This window comes from Leptosomus discolor, chromosome 25 (genome assembly GCF_034619465.1).
Source record: "Leptosomus discolor isolate bLepDis1 chromosome 25, bLepDis1.hap2, whole genome shotgun sequence".
NCBI classification, from domain to species: Eukaryota; Metazoa; Chordata; class Aves; order Leptosomiformes; family Leptosomidae; genus Leptosomus; species Leptosomus discolor.
In genome coordinates this window covers 2,540,540-2,562,875 of record NC_141415.1, presented here as the reverse complement: position 1 = coordinate 2,562,875, position 22,336 = coordinate 2,540,540, and the positions used below count along the sequence as shown (strand labels likewise).

Genomic DNA, 22,336 nt, shown 5'->3' with positions numbered 1-22,336 from the left:
CCGTGCCTTGGACAGGGACATCTCCCGCTAGACCAGGCTGCTCAAAGCCCCATCCAGCCTGGCCTGGGACACTTCCGTGGACGGGACATCCACAGCTTCTCTGATGGGGTCACGGAATGGTTCGGGTGCCCTTCATCCACCCACACGCGGGTGATCCCTCCCTCCTGGCACTCCTGAGCTTGGGAGAGGGGACCACGAAGGGACGTGGGGGCAAACGAGGACGGGTGCGGGAAACGCGAGCAGGGGACGGCGGCCCGCTGCGCCCGGGCACCGAGGGAACCCGGCCGGCGAACCCAGACGGCGGACAAGGGCGCGGAGCCCTCCCGCCACGGCCTGCGGGGCGGCCCCGCCCCGCCCCGCCCCGCCCCGCCCCGCCCCGCCGCGCCCCCGGCCCGTGACTCCCCGCCGGCGCCCGGCCGTGGCGGTCCGGCAGCGCCCCCTGGCGGCCGCACCCGGCGCTGCGGGCGGCGCCCGCGCCTGAAGGGGGGTGGGTGTCCCCGCGCGGCGGAAGCGGAACTTGGCGGGGCCGGAAGTGGACGGCGGCGACGTGGGCGGCGGAGCGGAGGCGGGCGGGCCGCGCCGCCGCCATGGAGGGGCTTTACCAGCAGACCAACAAGTGCGTGAGGCGGCGCGGGGCGGGGGAGCGGGGTGTAACCCCCGCGGGAGCCCGGGGTCGGGGCCGGCCGGAGCGGTCTGCCGGAGGGGTTGCGCGGGAGGAGGGCGAGGGCGGCCGGCCGGCCGGCGGGCTGCGGCCCAGCGCGCTCGCAGCGCTCTCTGAAAGCTTTTTCTCAAAGAAATCTCGACTTCCAGCCCGGAGCGTGGCCGCGAGGACCGTGTTTCAGCAGCCGAAGGAAGCAAAAGCCTGTCCCGCCGGGCTGGCCGGGTGTCTGTCCCGAGTCCCGGCCGGCTGTGGGCCACGTCAGTCCGAAAGCGAGCAAAGGCTGCTCGCCCCGGGGTTTTAGAGCACGGGATTGCAAGTATTCACTGAAAACAAGTGATTCTGTTTTATTACATACAAGCATACTAATTTAGTAGGATTTTTATGGCAGTAGGGGTTTTAGGGTGGCTAGCAGACACAATTTAAAGCACCTGGGGAAACCTGTGACTCCTTAATGATAGAACCCACTCTGTTTCACAGATTTTGCTTGCCTGGTGAGGTAGCTGTAGTATGAAAATTGCAAAATAAGACAAAAAAAATCTTTTGTGTGTGTGTGTGGTACAGAGTAATTCATGGGAAGGAGGCTAAAGGAGACAGCTAATCCAGATATTCCAAATTTCTGTTGAGCTCTGTGAAAGGAGATAGTGTGAGAAGTAAGAGACTTTAATTGAATAATGATAGAGAGTGACCCTGCGGGGAAGAGCAGGAAATCCTGTTGTTGATCTAGGAGTGCGTTCCCATAATAGTAACTTATTGATAAGGGGAATGATTTTGTCTTATTCTTGTTTCCATATTGCCTTACTCCATGATCACAGAAAGGTTTGGGTTGGAAGGGACCATAAAGACCATCTCGTTCCAGCCCCCTGCCATGGGCAGGGACACCTCCCACCAGACCAGGTCGCTCCCAGCCCCATCCAGCCTGGCCTTGAGCACTGCCAGGGAGGGGGCAGCCACAGCTGCTCTGGGGATCGTAGTCACTGAGTTGCATTTTTGTTGTAGTTTGTCGGTCTGGGGGTACTCTTTGAGTTTTTTAACTGTCTTCCCACCTTTTCCCCAGACTTACTGTATTTTCTGGCACAGGGAGAGTCCTGGTGAGCACAGAGTAGTTTTTCTGATCCAGTTGCATGTGATCTGGCTTTCTAAACAGGCATTTTAAGGGCAATCCAAGTCTCAAGCTGTCTGGGGCATCCTAGAGAAACTGACTGAAAATAAAATCATAGAACGAGTACTGGCTGCAAGATACTGGGTATTGAATTGGTTCTCTAGTTAGTTCCAAGTAACATGGTGCTTGTGACATACTGGGTGATGCTCTTTAGCAGCACAGTGTTGTGATTTGGAAGGCAGCCCTGGTAGTTACTAAAAAACCTCATAACTGAAGACTAAATATTTCATTACTCTGTAAGGTCAGTTGGTTTCAGAGTTCTGGCTTTGCAGACCTTTGTGCCGAAGTTACTAATCGGTACATACACCAGAAAAAGTCACTAATGTGACCAAAATGATGATCTCTTAAAATTTTTTGAAAAAAGGTCATGATCACACCAAGAACCCTCTGTCCCAGTCTGTGTTCAGCATCGCCTGACTGCGGATCTCTAGGAAAGACACTAAGAAATGGGCAAACAGATGTGATACTTCTATTGAATATGTCCCAGTCTCCCAGAAATGTGAGGCTTGGGGGCCTTTTGAAACAGCGGAATTTAACAATCATCAGTTGTTAAAACCTCCCCCCTTTTTTTTTTTGTTTTCCTTTGCCACTGCTTGTCCAGTAACAGTAGTTCCTTTTTGATTTTAAGCTTTTAATTTCATTTGATGCCTCTGTAATTCATATGTTGTGAGAGACAGTGAAAATCATTCCTTGTTCACCTTCTCCTGTGCCGTTTATGCTGTAGGGCATTTCCCCGCTGGCATCTCCAGTGCGGCCTGACCAACTGGTTCTTGTGTGGCGGCTGTTCTGTACTTTTCATAATCTCTATTGTTCTTCCCTGAGCCTTTGCCAGTGCTTCTGCTTCCTTTTTGAGAGAAGAGGGACAAAACCTGTGTCGAGGGTTGGAGATGCGTACTCCCCATTTATGCAGTGATGTAGGCAGTGTTTCACTGCAGAGCTGTTACTGAGGTCTCGCTTGTACCAGCTCTCCCAGTCAGGTCTTCCCTGCGCTGTGCTCCCCACCTGTGGGTTCCTACTGTGAGTCTGAAGTCTTGCCTCCGTGGTTGTCTTGGAGTAGGTGGATCTTAACGGCTTTCAGCATCCCCGGTGTGTGGCATGGGGGAGAGCCCCAGTTCAGGTTATCAACATGGAAAGGGAGCTCAAACTGGATTGGAAGGCTTTGAAGAAAAGAATCCCCTTCACTTTGATTTTTGTTTTTAAACTGAAAGTCATTTTGTACATGCATATTAAGTGAAAGCACAGGTTGCTTCATACTGAAGAATTGGGTGGCTTTTTGTGTTCAGTGTTGGGCTGTCTGCACTGAATACCAGGTAGGTGATCCCTTTTCTGTTCTAAAAAGTACTTTTAAGTAAAAGAAGTTGAAAACTGATGTATTGAAAAATTATTTTATTCTGAAGCTGTTGACTGACTTCTGTTAATTTACTCTTTCTTTTGATAGGCAAGTCCATGAGGTCCAGTCTTACATGGGGCGCCTGGAGACTTCAGAGAAAGACTCAGTACACCGTAAGTGATTAATTAGTGAGAAAAGTCCCACTCCAGTACTGGTTGGACTCAGCTTGCACCTGTAACCTCACGTGCTTTACCATTGTATTTTCAATCATTATTGGAACACATTTGGCTCTTTGGTCATTGTGATCAGCTGGTGAGACATATCACCCAGGTGAAATACACTAAAATTATTTTCGTATTTGACCTTAATAAGGTGATGTTTTGTGTGAAGCGCAGAGCAGAAAAGACAGAACAAGAATTTACTTGAAATTGTAATTCTTTAATTGATAAATAGTGCTTACTGCGGATGCTTTTACAATGTCTTGGTACGGGAGTGCCAGCTATTTTTTGGTGCTGTTAGATTTTGGAACTCGGGGTGTGCTGTGAAGGTCTTCAATGTAAACAGGTTAAAAACCCCACACTGATGCGTTCCTGGAGGTGTAACGAACACACTGATGTGGACAGAACTGCAAATTCAGAACATCACTGGGTGAGTTTGTTAAAAGCTCAGAAAGCTGAGAAATGTGATTGTGTCTCTGTCCCGTTATTCTGCTATTCCTTAAGCATCCGCTAATTGGCAGTCTTGCCCAAAAGATGGTTAGTCCGGTTTCTGGGGAGAATGCCGTGATTTGGTGTGCAGGAGTTTAAGCAGCGTGATTCTGACAGTTCCTGCTTGCCTCAGCGTCAGAACCTGTAATTCCATCTGCTTATGAGAAATACGTGGAACAACTAGGTCTGAAATTGCTTCAGTAAATTTGGACTATAACCCTGTGCCTATAAAATGTCTGTAATAAAATGCTGTGGTATGTTGTGGCAGGACTTTTCACCCCAGTGTGGAGCTGGCAAGTGTATTTTGGACCTGTGTTTGAAGCCTTAATTCCTGTATGCTAATGAGTCTCATGAGGAACTTCTAAAGTGAAGGGACACTCATTGTCTGGATACATTTATGCACATGTTGACTGACTTCTGTTATCCTATATCTTAGAACCATAGAATGTATTGGGTTGGAAAGGACCTCTAAAGCTGTCTAGTCCAACCCCCCTACAATAAGCAGGGACATCTCTAGCTAGGTCAGGTTGCTCAGAGCCCCACCAAGCCTGACCTTGAATGTCGCCAGGGATGGGGCTTCCACCACCTCTCTGGGCAACCTGTTCCACCACCCTCATGTTAAAGAACTTTTTCCCGATGTCCAACCTAAATCTACACTTTTCTAGCTTAAAACCATTACCCCTCATCCTTTCGCTACAAACCCTGGTGAACAGTTCTTCTCCTGCCTTCTTATAGGCTCCTTTCAGGTATTGGAAGGTCGCTATAAGGTCCTCCGGAGCCTTCTCTTCTCCAGGCTGAACAACCCCAAGTCTCTCAGCCTGTCATCACAGGAGAGGTGCTCCAGCCCTTTGATCATTTTTGTGGCCCTCCTCTGAACATGCTCCAACACGTCCACATCGTTCTTGTGTTGGGGGCTCCAGAGCTGGCACAGTACTGCAGGTGGGGTCTCACGAGGGAGAGCAGAGGGGCAGAGTCACCTCTCTCCATCTGCTGGCCACACTTCTGATGCAGCCCAGGATGCGAATGGCCTTCTGGGCTGCGGTTGCGCGCTGGTGGCTCGTGTCCAGCTTTTCATCTACCAGCACCCCCAAGTCTTGTTCCACAGGGCTGCTCTCTAGCATGTCTCCTCCCAGCCTGTGTTGATACCGGCAGTTGCTCCAGCCCAGGTGCAGGACCTTGCACTTGGCCTTGTTGAACCTCATGAGGTTCACCTGGGCCCATCTCTCCAGCCTGTCCAGGTCCCTCTGGTTGGCATCCTGTCCCTCTGGCACATCAGCTGCACCACCCAGCTTGGTGTCATCAGTGAACTTGCTGAGGGTGCACTCAATGCCACTGTCAATATCATTAATGAAGATATTAAATAACACTGGTCCCAGTACGGACCCCTGAGGGATACCGCTTGTCACAGTTTTCCATCTGGACATGGAGCCATTGACCACTACTCTCTGGATATATTTGTGAAGCATGATTTTGCTGTAGAAAGGGCTGTGAGAACTTTCATGTCAAAAAATAATGACTTGTCTTACTGGCTCTCTGTTGTGTGTGTTTTTTTTGTTTTTTTGTTTTTTTGTTTTTTTTTTTTTTTTTGTGGTGGTTGTATTGCTCCTAGTACAATGCCAGGCTTCCCAGGCTGCTGTTCACTGGATGTGATTTTGGAACCTCTTGAAAATTAGCATAATTTGCCATCTTGCCTCTGCTGCCTGAGACCATTTCAAGAGATGGGGTTATGTACCATCTTACGTAGTCAATAAATGAAGATACTGTATATTTGCTCTATATATTTAAAGTTAAAGATAGGTGTTCTAGATATTAGTGTGTGTCAGAATTTATAGGAAAAAGGATTATCTTTTGGCTGAAGAGCAGGAGTAGGAGCCAGGAAATCAAACTGTGTGGCAGCTTTCCTTTTCTGACTTTGGGTAAATGCTCAGAACGGTGCAAGATGACCAAGGCAGTAATACTGCTGTTTGGACTAGCAAAACTGGTGTAACTGTCTGCTCTTGTGGCTGCTTTTCTGTTAAGTTTAGCTGTAGTAAATGACGGAGAGAAGAATTAGGACAATTTGATTGATTTGTGCCTGTGTATGTCAGTTAATTACTCTTTGGTTGTGTGAGAGCAAAGGTCAAAGAAAAGGGATTGCGTGTGCTATTTGCTTTTCCTGGTTCTGCTGAATGCGATTTTCTGGGAAGTCCTGAGATACCGTGGAGCAGTCAGACAGTGGTTAATAATGCTTTTCTGAGTAGCTCCTCAGTCTAAATGCAAAATGATGCCTGTAGGATTTGGTTATTGTTTGTATTGGGTCTGACCAGGCGGTGTGAGACTTCAGGACTGTCCTCACGGCTGCACACACATGACGGGGCCTCTGTCCTCTTAACAGTCAGGCCGTGGACCTGCTCTGGTGGGTGCGTACCTCCAGCCTTGCAGCTCACCTTCTTTAAACACGAAAATGTCAGATGGTTAATAGTGCCCCTGTCTTGCACCCTTCTGTGCAATGCTTTTAAGGTGTGACATGCTGGATTGTGACGTGGTTAGAAAACGTGGTTGCCGAATGAGGAAGGGGGTTGTGGCTTGTACTGAGTGTTGCTGCCCAATGCCTGCAGTAACCGAAAGCACGTGACTCTCTCTCCCCACTTGTATCAGTTTCCCACCTCATTAAGGTACAAGTACATGAGTTGGTGTTGTATTATTGCCCCCCTGCTATTTCTACACCGATTATCAGAAGCAATTGCAACGTAGGTGATTACAGAGGCAGTTCTTTTGGGGCCTTGTTGTCCCACTTGCAAGGGCTTCAGCCCTGTTTTGGCCATGTCTTTCTGAGCTGTCTGTCCAGTCTGCCAGTTCCTGTCAGCTCTGATTCCTTCCCATGCTCTGTCAGTCTCCCCTGCTGTAGGTATGGATGATGTGTGTTAATTCTGCACTAACAGTTTTCAGAGTTTTAAATTGCTGTTGCTGTGAGAATCATCTTGGTTGTTAGCTGTGTCAGCAAATCCTGCCGAGGGAACAGGAAGGGGCTGCAGGGGGGACGGTGGGACCTTTGAGTCCTAATACGTGGAGCTGATGGGGAAAGAGGCTCAGATGTCTCAAAAGAGCAGAGGCTTTCCTAGCTCCCTTCTCAGAGGAGGAGGGAAAGGCAAGGGTCTCAAATTAGTGAGTTAAAGAAGTGGCTTTTCATGATATGTATAGTTCTGAGGGATCTTTTGTTTCATCCAGTAAGGATTTGCATCTGTCAGGTTTTAAATACTGGTTGAATGCTTTTGAGCTTTTACCTTGACTCAGATTGCAGTTCTTTAATTCAAACCAAATCTCATTTTTATTTCTTTGCAGTAGTAGAAAATGAGATTCAGGCAAGAATAGACAATATCTTCAGCAGCTTGGAACGTCTGGAAATCCTGTCCAGCAAAGAACCTCCCAATAAGCGACAGAATGCTAAGCTGTAAGTTCACCTTCTTTGCTATAATAGTGTAGTGTAGTTTTTGTCATTATTTTCATTAAATTTATTGATGCCCTTTCCCCTTTGATTTGAATGAAACCTTTATACTTTGTATAACTTATCTCTGTGCTCTACAGTAGCAAAATTGAGGCACAGGGGCAAAAATCACTTCCCTGCATCACAGACTGGTGATGGAGCTGGATTCATGGCTCTGTTCTGAGATGAGCAGAACATGGCACTTGGAGTCTTAAAAAAATTTCTACTCTATATGGCATTTGCTTTTAATGGCATTTGTGGAGGTAAGGAGTAAAATTACTTCAGCTGGTGTCATTTTCTCTGGTGTCAGTTTTTCCTAACTGTTGGTAACTAAAGTAGGGAGGTTTCTAAAGTTAGCCCTGGTTTGAGCAGGAGGTTGGACCAGAGACCTCAGGGCTTCTGTTCTAATGTATTCTGTAACACTACTATTGACAATTACTCCCCAAATGCCTTTGTAGATGTTAGGGGTAGATTTCCTGTCACCTGTATTAGAGAGGTCAGTATCTGAAATAGTCATCTAGGCTTTCTTTATAGTCATCAGACATTCAGTCAGAGGCAATGGAGTTCTGGACGTTACTAGCTTAATGGAGATGTTTCCTGTGTTGCCTGTTGACTTTTAAACTCCTTTTAATAAGAAGTCAAACTTAAGAACGTGGTGCTAATTAGTGAAATTTGAAAGCTTAATCTTGTATGTGCATGAAGGTCATAAAATAGAACCCGTCCTGCTGTCATTCCAAATCTGTGTTAAATGAGGAAAAAAAAATATATATATTTAACTCCTGAAGATAGATATATATATATTTAACTCCTGAAGAGACTAGACATGGGATGGGGTGTCCAAGAGAGCTCAAGAATTCTGCTTCACATGCTGTCATTAGCCTCCAGTTAAATAATCACCTATTTGGTAGAAAAACAAGGTGCAGAAGATCTAAGTTTGGAATATAGGGCTAACGTTGAATGGCCTTTATCTTCTACGTAAGTAGAACCCATCATTCTTTATTATTTGTCTCTTTTTTATAATGCTCCATTGGTCATATTAAAAACATCAGAAAAGAATGGTATTTTGATCCCTGGGAATGTCTCCTGTTGTTGATCCTTTGTAGCCGAGTTGACCAGCTGAAGTATGATGTTCAGCATCTGCAGACAGCTCTGAGGAACTTTCAACATCGCCGTTACATCCGGGAGCAGCAGGAGCGACAGCGAGAAGAGTTGCTTGCACGTACATTCACTACTAATGTAAATATTCTTTATGTTAGATCTCTGTGTTCTAGAAGCCGTGGTCTTTCAGAGAAGTTTCAGGCAGTAGGCTTGCCTCTGTTTGATTGCTGCTGGGAGATGTAAATGGAGTAAAGGTAGACTCATAGAATCACAGCATGGTTTGGGGTGGAAGGGACCTCAAAGACCATCTCGTTCCAGCCCCCTGCCATGGGCAGGGACACCTCCCACCAGACCAGGTCGCTCCCAGCCCCATCCAGCCTGGCCTTGAGCCCTGCCAGGGAGGGGGCAGCCACAGCTGCTCTGGGCAGCCTGGGCCAGTGTCTCACCACCCTCACAGGGAAGAATTTCTTCCTTGTATCTAGAAAAGAATAAAAGTATGTTTTGAAAAAGGACAACTTTCTCATAAGGACAAGTTGGGCAATTAAGAGGCAGCAGTAAAAGCCTTCAGAAACTGCTGCTCGTGTTTAATCCGGTGCGGTTCTACCTGACTTTATTTAGCAGTTTCAAAAGGGTGAGTGAGGTAGGTACCAAAGTGTACATTTGACTTGGGTTTGTGTCAAATGTCTTTGTCAAGTCCTGAGATTTGTAAAATGTCTGGCTTTTATACACCATGCTGTCAGTAGGTGTCAGCAAGCTTTAATTTGTCCAAGCATAAATCACACAGCTGGGGAAAAACCCCTTTTCACCTATAAATGATTCAAAAGTTTTTAATAACAGGAATGTGTCTCCATCTGTTCTTGTTAATTCTTAGTTCCTCCACTGGGAGGTCTTCCCAGTGCAAATTCCTAGAGGAATCTTGCTCTGAATAATGTAGGTTTGCTTTCAGATTTCACTTCTCTGTAACTCAAAAGCTATGTCTTGTTTTATGGGTGGGTTTTTTTTTGGGGGGGGTGTGTTTTGATTTTTGTTTGTTTGTTTGTTTTTTGTTGTTAAAGGCATGTAACCTAACATCCATTACCTGTGTTGTCACTCACTGTTAGGGCAAGGAAGAACGAATGTGAGTGGTCCTCTTTTCTTGAGATTTGGGAAGTTGGATGCATTTCTCAAAGCCTGACATAAAGATGACACCTAGCATTTTGTTGGCTATTTTGAGATTATAAAAAGGACTTCAAAGGAACACTGAAATTTGAAACCAGATTTGTTTTCAACACACTGTGGTGTTCCTCTGCAAATATGGAGAAGTTTTCCTGTAGGAAAACTTGTCCAGAAATAAAACATGGGTGTAAGTGGAACAGTTTTGAGAGCAGCAGCAGGATTGCAAATGCAAAATAAATGGCAAATTGGGGGGTTTTTTCTCCTTTAGATGTTGAATGATGAAAAAACCACCATGATTATTTTGTATTTCTTTTAATTCGTTACAAAAAGGTGAATTTTAAAGTAGAATGACCCTTTAATAGGAAAATGATGATTTATCTGTCAGGTATTGGCCTGTTTATACTGTTTCTAGTCATACACTACCCTGTTAAATAGAAATGTCAGCGGAGCATGTGAGCATCCTGAATAAATCACTGTAATGTACGTAGCAGCTTTTGAAGGCTGTAGCAGTGTTCTGAATGTTTTGCTTAATTCGAAGATAAATACCATCTTTACCTTTAAAGCCTTCCCTTTCACCATTCTGGAGAAGAGCACTTAGAGCAAATGAAAGATAGGATGTCACCTGGTCTCCCTGTGAGGAGGGTCAAAAATCTACTTTGATATTTTTCTTGTTGCCTTGTGGTGTATAAAAAAACCCTACAAGCTCCTCGTGTAGGAAATGGAATCCTTGCTGATTTGAAGTTTAATGAATATCTGCAATAGTAGCCATTCAGGTGCAAATCCAAGTCCTTCTGCTGTGCAGGCTTGTGTAAGACAAGACACTTGTTTCAGCCTTAGTGCTGCATTAACATTTGATCCAAGAGATGTCTATGCTGTCACGGCTTCTTCATCCAGGAGCTTTGACCCTGCAGCTGCTACAGCTCTGTCCCTCCTTCTTCATGCTTTTACAGTAAGCAGAACACCCACCCGGGCAGTACTGGATCGTACGTGTCATTCCCATGTTAACACTGTTTTTTACAATAACCCCCAGAGTCTACTCAGAGCAAGTTTGCTATTGTTATGTGCGTGTGACCTACAGCTGACAGTCAGATGTAGGGAATTAGCCATCTTCTGCCCCAAATACAAATTCCACATTTCGGTAGTTCTTGTTCTCAGTACCTGGAAGCAGGTAAGCCAGTGTTCCCACACTTACCAGTATCACGATTCCTGTTTGTAAAACAGTGTTGGAACAATGAGCTGTTACCTTGACTCTCTCGATGGAATGGGGTCCAGAGAAGATTAAACTGGAGGCCTTTGAAAGATGGAAGTGATCACATCTGCTGACCTCTTGTGCAATTCAGATTACAGAATTTTATCCAGTTATTTCCATTTCAAGATTCATAGTTTCTACTTGAGCTAATGCATCTTTTCTGGAAAAACATGATTTTAATTTTTTTTAAGGTAAGGCCTTGGGTGTTGGTTGAGTGAGCCAGACCTTCAGGGAATGAGGTTCATGTCTGTTTGCCCTCGGTACCAGAAACTTGCACCATGTTGTAAATTTATAGAATGTCATCTCCCAGACATTGTGTCTTGCAGGCCTTTTATCGCTGAGAAAGGGGATATTAAACTTTTCAGAAGTCTTTCATTTGCAATGATCAAATGACTCCTTGTTAAACACCTTCTGTTAGTTTTGATGTTCTCTCTTGTAATACCCTTTCCTACATGTATCATAACCTGAGACTATAAAAAATTCTCCACTTTTAATCTGGCTTTTTATCCTTCGCGATCTAATTGCAGTTGAAGAACTGATCGGCTTTGCCTTTTGGCTTGCTTCCTGTAGGCTTCTCTAAATTACTTTTTTTACTCAAATATTAATGTTGTATTTAATATCCTCATGAAAAAATGTTTAAAACGTAATCCTTCAAGTCCTGTCACGTTTTTTGCTGCGTTTATTTCTGCATGTTCTTTTTCTGGCTCTAACTGTGTACGGGCAGTATGAATGAGCAGGCGAGGTAACCAACACCCTGCGTTTCCCCTACAGGACTCTGACACCACCATACCGATCGACGAAACTTTACAGTTTAATGAATCCCTCCAGAATGCCCATCGTGGCATGGATGATCTTATTGGCAGTGGGACCAACATCCTTCAGGGGCTGAGGGACCAGAGAGTGACATTAAAGGTGGGGGCATCATTTTTTACCAAAAAGACCCCACGTTTTTCTGTGTTTATGATGACCAGGCTGAGTAAAATCGATACATGAGTTTGTTTCAGTACACTGCTTCAAGCTGAGAATGCTGGGAAAGGCCCAAACTCCATTTTAACTAAACCTGAAATCTTACATTTTATCATCTTCTTAGGAACATCTTTAAGCTCTTTTTGTGGCTGGATGGCCTTGCAGTCTTCACCTGCACGGTAGTTGGTATCTGGAGTGCTGAATGTTATGTTTTGTTCCCTTGTGGGGTTTTTGTTTGGTTGTTTGGTTGGGTTTTTTTTCTTAAAGTGTTAAAGTAGCGGCTAGGTCAAGACAGGTGTTGATTCTGATTCAGATGAACATTATGCAGAGCAACCTCAAAGCTGGTGTAAAGTACTTGTGTTTAGGATTAGTAATAAAGATAATACTCTCGCAGGTCTAATGCACCTCAACAACATATCCTTCCCTGAATACTGTTAATGACAGCTGTATTTCTTCATGTCTTAATCACAAATATTTTAAAGACTGTTCATAGTGATGTTAAGTTTTGAGCAAATAGCTCAAAGATACAAAAAGCTTTTTAATAGGTGTGTGTTGGGGGGAAAGCTGGATTTCTGAAAAATTTGGGTAAATACCTGTCTCTGTTATATTCATCTTCTGATGGAGATAAATATTGTTGTCTAATTTGTGATACTGCTTTGTTTTGGGATCTATCTGCCAGAGGATTTAGGCATTTTTATTTGCTAACATAAATCCCTGCATTTGGTCCGATGAATCGCCCCTTAAGCCCCTTGGATCGCAGACTAGGGTTTCCCTGGCTATAAAGGCAGTCGAGCCAGCTTACCCAGAGAGAGCTGAACTGTGCACACGTGAGGGTCTCGCCCTTACAGCGCATGGGGATTTTGCTGGAGCAGCTTCTAGTACCTGTGGTACCCATTGCCTAGGAGTTACCAGAGCTGGGTGTCCTCCCGAGGCAGAGTCCCTGGTGCTTATTTTAATCCTAGTGTCCGTTGCAGTTCATGAGCCAGGTACTTCCTGCCCGGATCACAGAGGTCCAGGCTACCTGGTGTGCCCAGAGCACTGGCTGGGACCACTGCAGGGAATAGTGGCAGAGGACGCTTGTCCTCTGTGCTTAGCTTTGGCGGCTGATGGCATTGGCTCGGGGCATCCAGCTGTTGAAGTGCACGAGTGTACCTGTGCTTTGCACAGAGAATTTGAGTTGCTGACTCCACCAGATAGTAAGTCACCGATTCAAGGTGATCTCTGATGAGCGACTGAAGCACTTGGTTTCTGGAGGGTTCCTGAGAAGGATGCGCATACGTCACGAGTCAGGAGAACATAACCACAGTTGGCAAATACAATAAAGGAACACTTGTGGGACCTGCTGCCTCAGAGACTGAGAGGAAATACTATTTCCTCGTGTAGATCATAGTCCTGTCTCGCTTCTTTTGCTAGTTACGTTGTAGTAACGTGCCTGGATTCCTGTTAGATCATGGTGGGCCTTCTGCAAATGTAAGCATGCCTTGTCTGAGCTGCCAGTTCTGGCAAGTCAAGCATACTTCAGGTCAGAACTGTAACAGCGAAGTTGTCAGTAGCTAATAGTAAAGCTGCCCACTGCTGTTGATAGTCTGTTCTTTTGGGAGCATTGTGTTCTTAGGAAACATCCGTTCATATTCCTTTTCCCCTTAGCTCAGCTTTTCTTACACTATCAAAGACTTCACCCATTTACAAATGTGGCAGAAGCAGCATAGAGACCAGTTACAAGGATAAATGGGTTAATTTGGAAGCAAGTTATTCCATGTAACTTCTTGGGTATTGGATATAAATAGAAAGGCGTGAACTACGTGTTCCCAAATTGTCACAAGGCTTTAGCTGTTCTAGTTGTACAATTCCACTGTTCCACAGACTGCAAGAATTGAAGTCTTCGCTTTCCTATTGTTTGCTTTCATTTTAAAGCTCCGTATTTGGTTTCTTTGCTCTGAGCAAGGTTTTCTTTTGTTCTACAGTAGTGTGAAAAGATTGCTGCAGAGACGGGAAAAGTGCTGAACTTGAAAGCTTGGTATCCAGGGCTTTAGTGTGAGGTGTATGAAATGAGGTGAAAAATGTGTTTATGTTTTACTAACAGAGACACAACCTGATTTCAGCAAAAGGCCTTCTACATAAGAAACTGTTTCCCTAATTTGGTATTGTAAAATGTGTATTTTATGGATTGAGAAGCTATGCATGTATATCTAATGTTCTTGGTGTGAAGTCTGTCCTCAGAGAGCTTTTCTGATCTTAAGTCAGGTTTATATTCAAAAGAATTCTCAAATTTCACCCTTTTATTTTTCTGAGACCAAAGGTACAGTGAACTGTAGGAACAGGGGCTAGAGTTTTTAATTTAAAGCATGGCAGTAGAGCATTGTCATGGGAATCTGCTATTGACCTTGCTCAGAGAAGAAACACCCTGAAGCAGGGTGTTCTGTTAAGGACTTGGACCCAGAAGTCATTTTGAGAGACCAGGTCCATTGTCCTTACCATGGTGTGACCAGGCTGCTTCCTAGCAGGGCCCGTTTTCGGGCACTCGTAGGTGCGACGGAGGCTGGTCCTGGCCCGTGTCTGTCTGACGGCCTGTGGTGAGCTGAGCTGCCTGCCCATCCCCTGGGACCCATTTGTCCAGCTTATCTAGAAGGGTCCTTCTCCCCTCCCTGTACCACTGTGACTCTGTAGCCCCGAGTTCTGTCCCTTCTTCCCAGACGGGACGATATCCAGCTCTGACCTGTGCCCAGAGTCCATCTACGTGCCTGTATTTCACACAGTTCCCTTTGACCGTTGCCCTGAAATAAAGCAGGAGGGTTCCTGCTGCAAGTGACTCCCCCAGCTCATTTCCTGGTACCTCCAGTCCTGCAGCTCACGGTGGTTCTCTGTCGTGTCCTCGCTGCTGGTGTGGTAACTGGGATCCACGTTCTTAGTAATACCAACCAGCTTCACAAAACTGGGGTGTGGGCTTGCCTGCAGTACCCCTGCTAGCAGTCTGCTCAGCGCTTTTCTCCGGAAGGATTGCTTGGAATTGCATTAATTACACTTTCATATGCCTTTTGATTGCACTCTACCATTAGCCTTACAAGTTTCTGGACCTCCTTTTCAATCTCTTGTTGATATGAACCGCACTTCAGCAGGATAGTTCTGCAAGAAAGGTTTGTCTGATAAGAAGCTTCAAGCTCTTACTAGACTGTGTGTTTGAAAAAGGACCAGAAAAACTTAATGCCTCCACAAGGAGTGCATTTTCTCCGAGCCACTCTTTATGATGTCTCTGTCTGGACAGATTGTTTAGTATCTTTAACCACAGTCTTTATCAGTTCATGTGTGTGAAGTAATTCGTCTCATCATCCACTATGTCCAGGGTCCTGTGGCCATCTCCTCTGAAATTGTAGGAACTGTTGGCTGACAGCAAGTTCCTTTGATCAGAATTCATCGCTTGCCACCCATGATGAAATATGCTTGGACTGTGGAATAAGGAGTGTTGGACCATGAGGTTAATTGTTTCTTTGCTGTCTTTTTTATTCTCAGGGTACTCACAAGAAGATCCTGGATGTTGCCAATATGTTGGGCTTATCCAATACGGTAATGCGGCTGATTGAGAAGCGAGCCTTTCAAGATAAATACTTCATGATTGGGGGAATGATTTTGACTTGTGTAATTATGTTTCTCGTCGTGCAGTATCTCACATGAGCTACTGAACTGTCGCCAGAGGAGATTGTCTTTTGGAGCAAGATGGACTGTCCTCTAGACTGTACTTTCCTCTGAGCGCTGCTTTGGATGAGCCCCTCCTGTGAACTTCAGAGTTTACAAATCACGCTCAGACACATGTCGTGTGGAAAGCATGTAGGGAAACTAATTTCTCTGGGGACGCTGTAGTTGAGAATGGCCCTATAAAAATAACCCCAGCCTTTACTGCGCTCACCTTACTGTCTGTGAGTTTAAGAATCTGGTTAAATAGGAAGCAGAAGAGAAAATTTTGCCCAGCTGTATTGCAAGGTAGGAGTGTCCTTTTGTGCAGGGAAGGACAAGAGGATGCAAATGCAGAGCATGAGAGGTAGCTCATGCCAGCTCTTCCCTGTGCTAGCTCCAGGTGACCCTGATCACTGTATTTTGCAATGAAAGAATGCCACTCAGAGAATTTCGCGTTGTTTGTGGGCACGCTTCTGCGGTGTAAGAGGAGGAGGTAAGCGAAGGGTTCCCATCTGCAAACTCACCATTTTGCTTGGAGGGAGAAGGGTTTGTGGGGAAGGGTCTGAAAGCACCGTTACAACCTCAGCTTTTTTGTTTACGCATACAGTATTAACCAGCACGAATCTTCCCATTTTAGGCTGAAATACTTCTCATCTGAGGTATGTTTTGGTACCTTTTTATGCCCCGCTGCTTCCCAGTGGAAGCTGAATGCTGTACTCCTGCCTGCTTTCAGTCAGATGCACATCAGGCCTGTGTCATCTCACTGTGCCTAGTGCCAAATCCAGCCTCTGAACACTGTAAGACACTTAATGCTGGTGCACGTCACGTTTTGGTGAGTTGTATTCATGTTCTGAGGCGGTTGGTTGGGGTTTTGTGCTCTGTAGCTGATGTTTCTGGAATCGATGAAACAGGCAAGTCCTCGCTGTGCTCAGATTCAGCTTTGTGATGTTTATGTTCTTGGAGTTGGAGTGGGCTGTCTGCTGCTCGTCACATTCAGAGTCACCGTGGGATCAGGGCAACCGACCTTTCACTTAAAAGCAGTTGTCAGAAGAGTTACGTGCCTTGGGAAGGTAAACGTCCCTCATCCTTGGGAAGGGTGTTCTTGGCGTTAGCCTTTGTACAAAATTACCGTGAAGGACCTTCTCGCACATCCCCACGTACCGTCTCACAGGGGTGATAGCCAGCTTGGGCGTACCTCCTTGGTTGCAGGTGTCTGTCCACATTTAAACATTCATGGTTAGGGTATGCCCCCTTGTTTAAATACGGCGCTCCTTTCCCTGCAGATGGGGGGACTCTGTTAGAGGGGCCACCCTGCGATTTTGGGCATCATCCATTTCAGTCAGCCTTCAGATACATTCCTGTCTCGGTTTGTGTACAAGTCTGGAGCATTTCCAGATGTCTGACAGTGGCACAGAAGTGTCATACTCAAATGATGTGGCATAATGCAGGCAATTCATTTTTTTTTTTTTAATCTGGAATGGTTGTGGGTCTTTTAATTAGTAATAGATTACAAGTTCTGCATTTGTCTTTGCTGCAATAAGCTTTGCTTTTATTACATAGCCTGTTAGAAACTTGCAGAAATGGTATTAATAACTGTGAGGAATGGAGGTCAGTTAATACGGGCAAGTGACACGGGCTTTAGCCAGTCTGTTCACTGGTGCAGAACTAAAGTGCCATCACTTAAAGCCCAGGGGAGAGCACCCAGTTCGATCAGCTGTCACAGGCCAGTCAGCCTTGTACGTGGAACCCAGTGCAAGAGGAGAGCCAGACACCGGAGGGGAGGCCGAGGTGCTGTCAGTGCCTATAGTCCTATCGGGTGGTTCAGCAGAAGCGGGAAAGCCTCGGCGCCTGTCACCCGTCCTGTGTGCTGCACGCCTTCCGGCCGCCCCTTCTGTGCTTCTCGGTGTGTTTGGCGCTTCTGAAGCGTTTCGTGCTCTTGTGTTCAGCCTGCTCGGCCTTCCCAAGGCAACCCGTGAGCAGACCACGTACAGAATCTGTTTTCATTTGAGCCTGAGGGACTAGGGAGTTAAAAGGAAAAGAGGAAGTCTGCAGTGACAGATCACCTGTCTTGCTGTGTCTGTAATCTAAAGCCTAAATCGAAATTTACTTTATTTTAAATATGAAATCTGATGGAGTAGCATACTATGCACTTACGAGATCATCTTCTATGAGATCAGTTGGGCACCTTGTAAGGGGTCCCTGGCAAATCTTTTTCTGTTCCAATAAATCGGTCCAATTCGACCTTGATTTTACAGCTCTGTGGTTTGGTGTTTAAAGGACGTCATTTGACCGTGTTTGAAGTTTATATAGTTGTGACGCGGTGTAGCAGGATTTGTCTTGTACCAAGGCGGGACTCCAGCCAACATGTTTCCTTTTTTGGCTTGTGGCAGGAGCCATCAAATAATTGGAACTGGATTTTTCTTCTGTTTTTGAGACTAGCTTGGATTTTAATACATGTTTCTCTGTTCATGTACTTTGCCCTTTTAGAGTCTCCTTGTCCTCGTGTAGGGTAATTTCCCTTTTGTAAGCAAAGTGTCCTTGCGATTCACTGTGTTTAAAGGCGAGACGTGGGGCTTGAAGGAACCACTGAGGTAACTGGATTTGATGACCTGCAATTTCAAACCAATCTGTCCAGCATGTTAAGTCCAAAGTGATTTACAGGAGCATCTCTGCTATCTCGGATGGTTGGTGTAAAACCCTCCAGCCTCTGTCATTACAGTGTGCCACAGCGGGAGCGCAGGTAGGGTCAGGATCTCTGCTAACATGAAGTGAGACAGAGCCGAAACCCTGGTGGCTTTACACATGTTGCTGCTCTCCGTAAAGTTCCCTGTCTTACTAAAGGCTACACTTCCTTCAACAGAGCCGTTTTGCTTCTGAACTTCTGTGGCACAGCAAGCGTTCCCACTGTTGGGCAAACTGCTCTCTCACAAGAGGACACTGTGGAAATTAACTTGCCTCTTGAAAAAACCTTTTTACCAGTATTTTATACATGAAGGGGCAAGGGTGGGACATGATGTGATTCATGTGATGTGTTATGTGAATAAAGATTTTTCAACCAAAATGAAGTTTTTTACCTTGACTAACACATAAGGTGCCCAAATGCTTGAACAAGCTGGACAAATTCCAGTATCCTAAGCATCAAGGCAGGTAGGGCAGAAGGTGCCTTGGCCAAGCAGGGAACCCCTGCCAGAGCTCAGATGCGAACAGCAAGTTCACAGAAGGTGGAAGCAGGGGTCAGCTACCCCGGAGGAAGGGACAGGTGTCACTCAAGGGTCAAAACCACAGCTCAGCTGGCACTGAAGCTAGTGAGGGACGGGAAGGACTTCTAGAAATGTGTTGGTGGTGGCCAGAGGAACCAAAGCCATCAGCCAAAGCGAAGGGGCCACTACAGGGGCAGCGAGGTGAGTCCTCCTGCAGCCTCCCGCTGTTTGCTCGCACAGTGCTGGGGCAGGTGCCCCACCTGAGGGGGAAGCAGTGCCCTGGGGAGGGGACTGGCTCTTCGGGCTTCTGTCAAGTGGGGGAGTGCGGAGCCAGATGGAAACACGCAGGGAGGCATAACCCCGGAAAGTCCTGCGGATGGAGGGAGAAAGTGTGCAATGAGGTGAAAGGAGATGGGAAACGTGGGGTGGGTTTTCTTCCCAGTTCACTGAGGATGGATGGAGAGAGGAGGAGGGTTCTGGGGAGGAGAAGGCACCAGCAGGGAGAGGTTGCAGGGAGGCTGTGGAGTAGTCTGGTCTGGTCTGGTAAGAAGTGAGTCTCCTGCTGCGCTGTGGGGCTGGAAGGTGTGGGACTGGGTGCTGGCTCCAGACCAGGCGCTCCCAGTGCTGGCTCTCACTGGTGAGATGGGTGGTGACATGGCAGGCTCGTGTGGGAGTGGTGGTGGCTCAGGATGGGGGGGAGAAATGGCAGTAGTGGTCTCTTGGCTGAGTGGTGGAACAGGAGTGTGGGAGCTGGGTGCAGGTGGCAGCTATGCTGTGGGGAAGATAACTCAGGAGCTCAGTGTGCTCTGCCCGCTCCATCTTTGGCCCCGGAGAGGGGCCAGACCTTCGCCTCTCCTGCCCTCTCCCTGCTAATGCTGCAGGTGGTGGGGGCTGACATCCCGGTGTCCTGCTCAACCTTCCTTCTAGGTTCTGACGAAGGATAGCAAAGGAAGAGCTTAGAGGGCAAAACGTGGCTGTTGATAAAGAGATTGTGGATTTAAAATGCGAGATCAAGGGGCTGGATTATCTTTCTCTTGTAATTACATTTTGTTTTGCAGTAATTCATGTTCCCCACAGCTACAAAACACTTACTACATCAGAAAATATCCAGCCAAGAATGCAAAAAGTTAAAAAGTCATCCAGTGCTGTAGGTATAAACTAGATACATAGATCAGACCAGCCTTTGGCAGCCTGCTGAGATGGGTCTTCACAGTTTATCTTCTAGGGTGGTCCCCTGAAGGACTTCAACAGGATAAGCAGCAGCTCAAGCTTAGAAATAGTATTGTTGCTTCAGCAGCATGCTTTAAGGTGTGACTATGTGCAGAAGAAATCTAGGAGGGTATGAAACAGAGAGGGAGAAGTTTTAAAAGAAAGAGACTTTATTTTAAAAAATAGTATTTTAGCAGTTAAAAGCAGAGTTGTTTAATGTATATGCAGATTGGAGGGGGAGATAATGAATAATAAGACATTATGACTGGGTGGAGTAGAATTAATTTAGAAGGAAGATAGTACAGATAAATACTAGAGGATGTTTGTACTTGTCTAGAATCAAAGCTTAATATGTGTGCCTATATATGTATACCAAATGTTAACCCTATAATGCATGATTACAACTGATAGGTGTTAAAAATCAACACCTCCTTTAGAGTAAAACAGAAACAATGAGGACGCTACCCAGGACTACAGTAACAATATCGAATGCCTCAACTGCAGAAGAAAAAAATTCATGAGCTATAGCACAATCCAAAGGTGATGGCATCATGTTTTCACGCCAACAGTGTAAATGTAGAAACTTTAATCGTTGCTCTGCAGGGGGTGCTCCTGCCTCACTCTGTTTTATCTTGCCCGCAGCCTTTGGATGCTGAAGCCCTTCCCTGCACACCCCTGCCAGCCTCTCAGCCCAGCTCCAGCTCTCCCTGCAAGCACCAGCTGCTGCGGTCCTGGGTGGATGCTTGGCAGCAATCTGCCCTCCTCCTCCCCAGGCAATCATTTGGCTCTTGTTGTACCACTCTTGGGTATCTTTGTACCTTGATTTAGGGAGGTGAAAAGCTAAAAGCAAAGGGGTGGTGGGTGGAATAAAACAGTGACCAGGTGCCAGAGAAGAACAGCAACATTCTGGAAATGGGCAGAAACGATAACCCAGCTAGACTTCAGATGGTATCAGACTTGCAAAATACAGGGCAGGTATGTTGTCAGAGACATCAGTTGGGCTGGATATAGTCAATGGGTGCTGCTGCCGCCCTTGGCCATCACGGTATCACCGGAGTAAGGCAGATGCTGGCTTGGTGCATCCCCTCCTTATGGGCAGGGAGGAGGGCACGGCCAGGCTGGCCAGTGGCAGCTGGGAAGAGCCCTACAGAAATCCTCAGGGACTTTGCAGAGCCAGGGATCCCACCTGGTTTGGTGCCAGGGCTCTGGGATGAGTGTTCAAGTGCCTGTCTGCCTCTGGAGCCCAAATGGCAGGGGCTAGCTGGGAGCAATCGGCACGGCTGCCCATGCAGCAGGAGATACCTGCGATCCCAGTGGCTCACGGCAGCACTCCCAGGACACGGACATCACAGCAGCAAGGATGAGACATGACAGCCATGATCCTTCCCACGGTGACCTGTGCACTCCAGGGAACAGGAACAGCCGCCACGAGGCACCCAGACATCGGCAGGGCTGGGAACGCTGTGTGAGACGCTTTCCTGGACACTGGATCGGAGGTGAACGGGCTGTTTCAATCTGCTTGCCCTGGAACATGTACGTCAGACCTGCATAAGGAGACACCTTGTCTGCACCATTTGGCTAACGCTTCAAACGAGAAACGCTCAGGTCTGCAGCTGTGTGTGCAGCTCAGGCAGCCACTGCTTTGATTTCCAGCCTGTGGCTGAGCGAGCGCTTGTAAATGACCTCCAAGATGAAACCATGGTTTTGGTTTTATGAGTTATAACCTGGACTAAAAGCCAGGGAAGGGGAAATGACTTCTTAAATGTGGTTTGGCTGTGAAGTTGAGATCTGCAGCCAGAGCCTGATCTGCCAGAAAAAGGAGACTTTGTGCCGCCTTCGGTAACCCCAGGCAGTCTCTCCTGCTGGAACCTGAAGTTCAGGAGCAGGAGGTGGTTCGCTGGGGAGTTGAAGGAAACACCACATGGAACTCATCTGCGTAACTCAGGCTGAACTACTGCTGCAAAGTGCAGGGTATACCTTGAACACAAGGGCTCTAGTCTGGAGAGAGTCCCTGGGCAGCCTGGTCTCCACCACCACTCAGCTCTTCTCCTCCAGCCTTCCTGACCACAGCACAGAAACAGGAGCTGGACACTGAACTCCAAAGGCAAAACAACACTAGGAGCTTGGTCACCTTCCAGAACAAGCGTGAAGGGGCATTTTTGCAGCTTCTGTTCACTTGCCCCACCAGGTAGATCTGTCCCCTTCTCGCTCTCCCACCTCCAGCACTTTATGTTTGCTTGTAAACAACACCCCCACCATGGAAAGTCTTCTTTATTCCCTCTCTTCCTCTCACCCTCTCCCCTTTTGCACTGGGTAGGAGCGAACATAGCTCAGGACCCTGTGTTTATGTGTGATGATTAGGTTAGAAGAGTGACTAAGCAGGATTTAATTGATCAGATTCAAAGCTGCTTATTTGCAGTATCAAGGAACCCTGCCCCCTTTGATGGGGGGACACCGGACAGTGCTGGTC

At 46.7% G+C, this 22,336-nt stretch overlaps 2 protein-coding genes across 5 annotated transcripts in view; one reads left to right on the top strand and one right to left on the bottom strand.

The window, feature by feature from the left end:
• The first annotated feature begins 571 nt into the window (after positions 1-571).
• Positions 572-18,518, top strand: GOSR2 (golgi SNAP receptor complex member 2). 4 transcript variants are annotated; one of them, XM_086477866.1, is made up of 6 exons: positions 572-616; positions 3,259-3,323; positions 7,182-7,287; positions 8,424-8,556; positions 11,594-11,734; positions 15,296-18,518. In XM_086477866.1, the coding sequence occupies exons 1-6, from the start codon at positions 588-590 to the stop codon at positions 15,455-15,457; spliced, it is 636 nt and encodes a 211-aa protein (XP_086333992.1). In that variant the 5' UTR covers positions 572-587; the 3' UTR covers positions 15,458-18,518. The 4 variants fall into 4 exon arrangements, with proteins under 4 accessions (XP_086333992.1, XP_086333991.1, XP_086333994.1 ...); XM_086477865.1 differs by having other exon boundaries at positions 7,179-7,287; XM_086477868.1 differs by lacking the exon at positions 11,594-11,734.
• Positions 17,309-22,336, bottom strand: part of LOC104351432 (gametocyte-specific factor 1) — a 17,568-nt gene continuing 12,540 nt past the window's right edge. Inside the window, exons 8-9 of the mRNA XM_086478163.1 lie at positions 18,918-19,027; positions 17,309-17,475 (exon numbers count right to left, since the gene is read on the bottom strand). Coding sequence (XP_086334289.1) covers positions 17,309-17,475; positions 18,918-19,027 — 277 coding nt within the window. The remainder of the gene's footprint in view (positions 17,476-18,917; positions 19,028-22,336) is intronic.